This window comes from Triticum aestivum, chromosome 3D (assembly GCF_018294505.1).
Source record: "Triticum aestivum cultivar Chinese Spring chromosome 3D, IWGSC CS RefSeq v2.1, whole genome shotgun sequence".
Taxonomy (NCBI): Eukaryota; Viridiplantae; Streptophyta; class Magnoliopsida; order Poales; family Poaceae; genus Triticum; species Triticum aestivum.
The window spans coordinates 608426396-608435470 of NC_057802.1; the positions used below are offsets into that span (position 1 = coordinate 608426396).

Below are 9075 nucleotides of genomic sequence, written 5' to 3' on the forward strand. Positions count from 1 at the left end.
AGGCGAGGCGAGGCGGGCGGAGGAGGAGGAGCGCACCGGAACCACTTCTCGTCTCGAATAGCATGTGGAAGAGAAACCCTTATAAGGAGGTCCAACTTCTCTCCAACTAGAGGTATGACACTAAACTTCCCACCACACCCATTGCCATATAATCCACAGGGCCCTTGTAGATTTTCTGAAATTGTTAGATGGACCCTAGGCCCACCCTAATATTTCAACACTAAAACCCTAAAAATACTTGCTTCAATTTATTTACTTTTATTTTTCTATTTATTTTATCTATTTACCACTATCAGATTTAATCCTTGCAATTGGCGAGAACAAGGGGGTTGACAACTCTCTTGCTGTTGTTGGGTGCAAGCATTTGTTTGGTGTGTGTGCAGGTACCATTTATCTTGTCTGTGTGACGTCTCCTATTGGTTCGATAAACCTTGGTTCTTAACTGAGAGAAATAGTTTTTTCTACTACACTACCTCACACTTCCTTTTTGGGGAATCCCAACGCCTATTACAAGTAGCAGAGCTTCCTACTGGATTGATAATCTTGGTTCCCTAACCAAGGGAAATGTGTTGCTGCTGTTCTACAACACCCTTCCTCTTTGGGGGATTCCCAACAACTCCAACAGGAGTCAGCAGCGGGCGCCCTAACAGCTTTGCCTGCCATTGATGAACAAACAATTCTATATTAGTGACACCACGCGACCAAGGGTGGCCGCATCCCATAGGGACCCCTGTTCGTGCCCTAACAGTGTTGCCCGCCACTGATGAACTTTTAGCGCCTGCCACTGCTAGGCAGTTTTGCTGTAGTGACACCACGCAACCAGGGGATGACTACATGGTCTCCACTGGCCCCATCTTCTGGCTCCATGGGTATTTTATCGGAAATGATTTTTGGGTTTTGTTTGCTATTTACGGAGCTCTGGAAATTTGCTTTCTTTGTTGCCATCATGTTTCTCCTATTTTTGAGTGTTCCGGTAATTTCCCTCTCCGTGTAGTTCATACAATTTAAAGGGGAAAGGCATTATAATTTAGGAATAATGTGCAAAACATCAATAATAAAGAGGAAAATATAATAAGAAATAGTGATGCAAAATGGACGTATCATCGAACACTCAATACGAAGGGTAACACCACATTAATGTTACACAAGGCACTTTCACTATTTACCATCAACTGAACCTCTCCACACCTAACCTCTCCATTATAGGAAACACCATTTACCTTATGCTTTTTTTACTTTTATGTTATTTAGTTGCAACTCTCTATTCTCTTGTTTTGTTACTTTCCGTTACAAACACCTTTTCACCATGGCCATCTTAAGTCTTGCGGATACCATACTTATCAATTCACTCGAGACTAGTGACACCTCAAGTGTGACAGAAACATTCATCATAACACTCGCCTACCCACTTCCTTGGAACGATATACAAACCGGGATACTTCTGCCAAAGTGCACTCCAACTAGCCATGTGCACTTGTCTGAGATCAACATTTATGGTCAATCTTTTTGGTAGTATATTTTATTACTCTGGAAGTAGGTATTAGTTGTTTTATTTTTGTTGATATATACATTGTTTCACATTTTCCTGACATCTCAATGTGATGATTATTTTCTTTTTATATAACACTAAACATTACATATTTCAAGACGTTACATGCATTTTGAATAAGAAATTGTGTTTGAATATGAAGTACATTGAATTCTCCAATTGTGGGATATTTTTGTAAAATTTTTTTAGAGTTTTTAATTGACTGCAAAGCTTATTCCGTTTACCACTTCAATTGCATTTGTACCAGCTAGATTTTTAAGCATATACTCAGTTTGACAACCTGATAATTTGACTAGGAAACAAAAGCGAAGCCATAACCTCATATTGTGGTGAGGTGAGGCGCCGTGGCGCACACCATCCTCCTGTGCAGCCTCTAGTTATCTTTGTTGCAACCAAAGAGGTGCAACGCTTCTCGTCCGTCTTCATCGTGATCGAACAGATGAAGGTGCTATATCTGAGTGCTCCCAATTTTTTCTTGGCTGATGAGGTTGTGGCGGCAAATGAGCATTAGAAATTTGGGAAGTAATCGAGAGGCTCCAACGGTTGAATCTGGATTGTCAAAAGAAAGGTATTTATTAATATGACTAGATCCGGCCGAAAGTGCATATTTGCGCTACGGTTGGCCCCGGATTACACTATTCCAAATGTTGATATTCGAATTTCATAGTGTTATTTGATAACTTAAAGTTCTCAATTGCTATTTTGAGAAATAATATTTAATTTTTTAGTGGTGGAGCATAAATATTAGTGTGCTGGCATGTGTTAAGATTTCTTAATTATCAGCATATTTCCTTGGGTAGTAGTTGATCCGCCCAACATCAATAGGGGCTTCATGGCCTAGATAAGGCACATCAGTATAGTTTCCTATTACACTTAATAAAAATAGTAAAAATATAACATTATCATTACATATTGTGAATACAGTTAGTTTGGATTATTTTAACAAAGTTAAATCAATTTTTGATATGTTATCTCTTCAAAAACATTTCACTAAATTTTATCTCCCTTGTTCCAAGAAGACTAAAATTGAAAAACTACAACTCTTGGTGGATAAAATTGTGGACTCATGGAGAACAGTGTATATCAATGTGCTTTGGCCCGTTTTAACATCCCTACATATCTTGTCCCGGGAGCTAAAAGTTAGAATCTAACAATTATCTAAAAGAAGGTTTCGAGAGTATACAATAGTTTATCTTAAATGTATGTATACTTTTATTTGAAGTTCAAGATTTTCCATATTAGGTTTAGTGGCAAATTCTAGAGAATAAGGGATGTTTATAGGACTAATCTTGGTTATATTTGCGGTCACATATTACTGTTTTCATGATTAACTACAAGAGATTGAAGAGAGTCTTTTTTTGTCTTATTGTACCAAAGGGTTCTCATCATGTGTAAGGCAACACTCCACATATGGAAAGATTTGGTGTACGGTTTTTTAGATCGATTCAAGGGTTAAACTTTGATGACACACTCAACATATCCTAATGTCCGCCCTCACACACGAACACATTTTCTTTCGCTTTGAGACGGTTGCGTCAACAACAAGTTGTGTTTGTGTAGTTGATATTGAGAAACATGCAGGCACATTGGGCGATAATGAATGGGAGGCAGTGTGTAGATGTATCATATATCCGAACATAAATACATCATTAACTGTTCACATATTTGAAACAATGTCTTTCTTTTTGTGAGGATAACTTTCGATTTATTCATCAACTGTCAAAGTAGATATACATCCATAGACCACCTAGCGACATCTGCTAGCACTTGAGTGAGTCAAAGGCGTGCCGCCGTCTTCGCCCCTCCCTCATTGGAGCCAGACAAACCTTTTTATAGTAAACAGTCAGAAGGTCGTCGTGCTAAGGCCCCATAGAACCAGCGTACCAGAACAACAATCATCGTCGATGAAGGAAGCGTAGATCGGAAGGATCCAACCTATAGACACACGAACACAGACATGGATCCACCGAAGACAAACACCGACCAAATCCCGCGAGATCCGCCGAAGATAAATCTCCACACGCCACCCGACGATGCTAGAAACACCAACAAGACGGGGACTAGGAGGGGAGAACCTTATTCCATCTTCAGAGAGCTGCTGCCGCCTCACCTCTCTGAGCAGCACACAAAGCCTAACAAAACTCAAAAGAGCCAGAAAAAATGGAGCCCTCCTGTCGGCAAGGGCCAGGATCCACCACGCCTACATGGCCCTAAGACCACACGAGACGAGGTAGACCGATGGCGGCACCGGCAGGAGGCACAAGAAGCCCTAGCCAAAGGGTCCTCTTTCTTCGACAGGAAGAAAGGAACGATCTCCCCCTACACAATGTCTTCTTTGTGTAAATGTTGCATGCATTCATAGACACACAACATCAAATATTTGTAGTACATTGTCCCATAATATAAGAACGTTTTTGACACTACACTAGTGTCAAAAACGTTCTTATATTATGGGACGGAGGGAGTAATAATGAAAAAGGAAACATGCTACCGCATATCAAAGTCGAAACCATGCGTTGGCAAGACTACCTCCGACGAGATGCGATGCGAGATATCACACATTTGGTCCAGCTAGGAAGAAAGATGGTCCCGAAAAAGAAGAAAAAACTGTCAATATAAGTGTTAGTGTCCACATCACACAAAGGTAGTACACTACTACCTTTGACCCGGCAAAACCCGTCAAACTTTCGAAACTCCGACTACTAATGTGTTTTCAAATATTTAGGAAAACCATAGAAATGAATTTTCTCAGAATCTACTTGCAAAAAATAAATCATTTTTGTAAGTACTCCCCTATAAAAAACAAATATTTAGGAAACTCCGACATGATTATTTTTTGCAAGTAGATTCTTATAGTATTTTGGTAGGACTAAAACGTAGTCAAAGTCCTTAGCAGCCTCGTGTGTTGACTAAAAAAAAGCCCCTGGCTTTGGGAGGCTATTTCCCTCGCGAATCGCGATCTCCCCCTTCCTCACTCCCTCCTCCGCCGCGGAACTCAAGACTCAACTCAATGGCGACGGAGGCGCAGGCGCAGTGGGTGCTGACGGCCACGGGGCGGTCGCCGACCAACATCGCCGTGATCAAGTACTGGGGCAAGCGGGACGAGGCGCTCATCCTCCCCGTCAACGACAGCATCAGCGTCACCCTCGACCCCGACCACCTCTCCGCCACCACCACCGTCGCCGCCAGCCCCGCCTTCCCCTCCGACCGCATGTGGCTCAACGGCAAGGTCCGCCCCCTTCTTCCCGCGCTCTGCTCTTCTTCCCTTTTCCTTTTCCTTATCTCACGTTCGCTCCCCCCATTGCCGCCGCCGCCGCCGAGTGTTCCTTCCTGCAGTGATCCGGTGGATCGCGAGCTCGAAAGAGTTCTGTTTTAGGGGGGAAATCCAGCAGGAGCACGCCGATTTGAGCTTCGAGCCTGTGTCAGTCACCGTTGTGATTTGGGATTACTGTAGTGAAATCGGCTGCCCATATGCTTAGATCTGGATCAGGACCTGCTTGAAATCTCGCTGCATTTGGATAGACAGTCGGCGCATCTCTGAAAATTTGTCTTTTCAACAAAAAACCAAAAGACACCTTTCTGTTTGTTGTCTGCAGTTAGCATCTACTACTAGTATATATTGCTGCCTGCGTCATGCTGGGATGATGGACCAATACAAGTAGTTCTGTACCAGGTCTTTAACTGGGTGTGATGTAGCACAACTGCAAGAAAAAGAAAGACAAATTATTGGCTGCTTGGATGGCAGTGTGATCTAATCGTCCGTTTGGTGTGGAATTGAGCAGGAGATTGCGTTGTCGGGCGGGAGGTTTCAGAGCTGCCTGAGGGAGATCCGGAAGCGGGCTCGTGACGTCGAGGACGAGAAAAGGGGGATCAAGATCAAGAAAGAGGACTGGGAGAAGTTGCACGTCCACATAGCGTCGTACAACAACTTCCCGACCGCTGCCGGTTTGGCCTCTTCAGCTGCTGGCTTTGCTTGTCTTGGTAAGTCTCCTGGTTCTGATGCCATGGTTATTTGTCAGGAAAACAGATGTGTGAGTAAAATTGTGGATATTTCGGGATAGGCTTGGATTTCTTTTTCTTTTCTGCTCTTCTGCACACACCTCAGTGGTGCTTAGTAGCAGAGGGGGTGTATTTCTTATTCTCTTGTAGAATTGTTCTCTTGCCGATGCAATCTGGAAACCTTCGTTGTTGAGGGTGATAGAAGTATTTCTGCTACAAGTGGACTGTTATCCTAGTAAAAGCTGTCGCTCCTACCTTTCGAATACACCTCCATGTGCTATTCATGATAATAGGACAATATTATGGTTATCTAACTGTCACCTAAAATTGTCCTGGATCCTGCTGTTAAGGTTGTCCAACTTATCTGCAGTTTGTTCTTTATTATCTGGTTGTATATAGGCAAAAAAAAAAAGAAGAAAGAAAAAGAGATAAGACGTAGAAACTATGTTTAGTTCCGGTCTGCTGGTTAATCTTTGCAATAGATCTGCTAGCTTGAAAACTGGCTGGTCTTACCAAGTTCCATTATAATAGTGTTAATATCTGGTCCTGAGTCTTGTTTTACCCTGATTGACTACCACTGCTCAGCATGCTTGCTTTCTACAAATATTGATTACTTTATTCATATCTTGGAAGTTTGATAGTGCTATCCAACACAAAATGATTGTCCACTACTACTTTTATTTTTTGCTCATAAACATGCTAAGCAAGGTCTTGCTTTCATACCAATATCACAGCACAAATTAGTAATTTGAATACTGTTTGTAGTTTTCACCCTCGGAAAGCTAATGAATGTGAATGAAGATTATGGAGAACTTTCTTCAATAGCAAGGTCTGTACTCTAAACTGATACATTATGTAGCAACACTCTGTTTGTGCTCTATCCTATTTGTGATGTTTGCTTGATGATATAGCAACAGTTTTACTTCATTTTACTAAATAATAAGCTAGTATTTATGTCCCCTCTTTACTTATACTTCTCTCGGGCTGACAAATTTCAATGCAGGCAGGGGTCTGGAAGTGCATGCCGCAGTATATATGGTGGATTTGTGAAATGGTGTATGGGAAAAGTAAGTTATCTCTTGGTTAAGGCAGAGAAGCTGAATTGGTTAAAATGCATGTTTTTCTATAGTAAAACGATTGAGTTTGACTCTATACTTGTAGAATGATGATGGAAGTGACAGTATGGCAGTACAGCTTGTTGACGAGTCGCATTGGGATGATCTTGTTATAATCATAGCAGTGGTATGTCAATGTGATCTCTGTTGTATAACATGATCTGTTTCATTTAACTTATCATTGGATATTGCTCATCGAGTCATGGTTCCATTAACACCAATCCTTAACTACATAGTGACACCGATTTACCATTTTTATCCCAACATCTTTTTCTTATTACGATGCTTTGTGGAATTAGGTCAGTTCAAAGCAGAAGGAAACCAGTAGCACCAGTGGGATGCGGGACACTGTTGAAACAAGCCCCCTCTTGCAGTACAGGGCCCAGGTGATTGCATTTTCATCTTTAACTTGTTTTTGGCACATATTGTACAATTTTTTTACGAATCATCGAGGGAACAAAATCATGAAGCTGCAATTCTGATTCTGAATTGTAGTTTTATCCCTCCTCTTGTGTGGACCCTCAAGTTTTGTGGTTTCATTTTTTTATCAAGTCTGTTGGCCATCTATCTCTTTAGCTGCAGCTTACTGTTTCTTGCTCTCACTGTGCACTGCACTACTTTTTCTTGTGTTCCAGACTGTAGTTCCAGGTCGCATATTGAAAATGGAAGAGGCCATCAAGAATCGTGATTTTGAATCCTTTGCCAGGTTAACTTGTGCAGATAGCAACCAGTTTCATGCTGTATGTTTGGACACGAGTCCTCCCATCTTCTACATGAATGATACGTCACACAGGTAGTTTTATAGCTGTCCTGATTTTGAGATTCTGTTACTACTGAAATCCCAGAGTTGAGGATTGCTCTTTCAACCAACTGCAGGATAATTAGCCTTGTGGAAAAGTGGAACCACTCGGAAGGAACCCCACAGGTATATTTTGTTCCTGTTTAACACTTGCTGCCTTCTTTTCAATTCTTCTGAACTGCGCCAGTGGCTCAGTGCTGCATAGGGATCTAATATAAGGTTGGTTAACCTTCGTTATGACATGACAGTACAATAAGTTTTCACTGCACTGGATAAAACCTATTTAACTAGCATCACATGGTGAAGTAATTTAATTTAATTGAAAAGTGCAAAAAATATTGCCACCTTGTTGAAAGAAATTACAAAAATACGAGTTTATGCTTATGCTTTCAGCCCTTTGGTTTCTGGGGAACATACGGTTAATTTTGAAGAGGTAATCATGAAAACATATTACTACTGGTATTGGTTCTGGAGCGGTCAATTGCTAATGGGATGAACAATAAATATCTTAGTATGCCGTCATCAAAGAGAGAAAACCAGTGAAATATTGCAATATTACTTGTTCGTCTATTTGTGTTGTCTGGTATCCAGTTCACTTCAACTGTGAACAGTCCATCGGGTGATTGATCTGACATACTGGAACCAACTTTTGTGTGAAGACTTCTAATTTGGCATTTGGTCTTTTTGTATTTGAAGGTTGCCTACACATTTGATGCTGGGCCTAACGCTGTCCTAATAGCACGAAACCGCAAGACTGCTGCTCTTCTCCTTCAGAGGCTCTTATACTGCTTCCCCCCACAACAAAATAATTTGGACAGGTGTGTTTGATATTATCAAGAATTAACGTAGCATTTGTTTGTTTCTGGGTATTCTACAAATATGTATACATCTGACAAACCTGATCATGGCAGCTATATGGTCGGCGATAAATCAATCCTAAGTAGCGCCGGAGTGCAATCCTTAGCTGACATTGAGGCCCTTCCACCGCCTCCGGAGATGAAGACACCAACCCAAAAATTTAAGGGCGATGTTAGCTACTTCATTTGCAGCAGGCCTGGGGCTGGCCCAAAAGTTCTCACCGAGGAGAGGCACACGTTGATTGATTCAGCCACGGGGCTTGCAAAAGGAGTGTAATTTTGGATGAAGATGACTGGTTTGATACTCTAGGTTTATGTAACACTGGTTCCTGTGTTGAGATCATCATGTAGAGTTGTCGTTTGTGCTGTACACTCTATACTTCTGTCGTACAGTAGATTGATCTTGTATTATTTACATCATTTGTTCCTGGCTGTTGTAGTGTCCTTGCCACTTAAACATGCATATATTTTTCAATAAAAGTTAGGGGAATAAATTTTACAGATTTCATTTTCTGTAGTCCAATGCATAGACGGAGCTGTTCTTTTTGATTTTGCATCTGAAAAAAAAACAAATTAGCAACACCAAAAATCTATCTATCTATCTATGTATACCTATACTAATTAGGGACTCCCTAGAAATTACCACGATAATCAGTAATTTGGTGGGATCAAATTATTACGGCGCAGATTAACCCATCCCTCTGTATTAAAAGAAAAGAAACTTTTATATCCCTCTTTGGAGAATGTTTTCACGTG

At 41.2% G+C, this 9075-nt stretch overlaps 1 protein-coding gene across 1 annotated transcript; it reads left to right on the plus strand.

Moving 5' to 3' along the window:
- Positions 1-4477: 4477 nt before the first annotated feature.
- LOC123080934 (diphosphomevalonate decarboxylase 2) lies at positions 4478-8827 on the plus strand. Its single transcript, XM_044503884.1, has 10 exons — positions 4478-4778; positions 5332-5530; positions 6314-6377; positions 6552-6615; positions 6710-6790; positions 6963-7049; positions 7299-7456; positions 7540-7588; positions 8159-8280; positions 8374-8827. Exons 1-10 carry the CDS (start codon positions 4560-4562, stop codon positions 8594-8596), a joined length of 1266 nt encoding a protein of 421 aa, XP_044359819.1. The 5' UTR covers positions 4478-4559; the 3' UTR covers positions 8597-8827.
- Positions 8828-9075: the final 248 nt, after the last annotated feature.

Coding starts and splice junctions, on each gene's coding strand:
- LOC123080934 (XM_044503884.1), top strand. CDS start 4,560: ATGGCGACGGAGGCGCAGGCGCAGTGGGTGCTGACGGCCACGGGGCGG. Junction 4,779..5,331: donor GCATGTGGCTCAACGGCAAG/GTCCGCCCCCTT, acceptor GGAATTGAGCAG/GAGATTGCGTTGTCGGGCGG. Junction 7,457..7,539: donor ATGAATGATACGTCACACAG/GTAGTTTTATAG, acceptor AACCAACTGCAG/GATAATTAGCCTTGTGGAAA.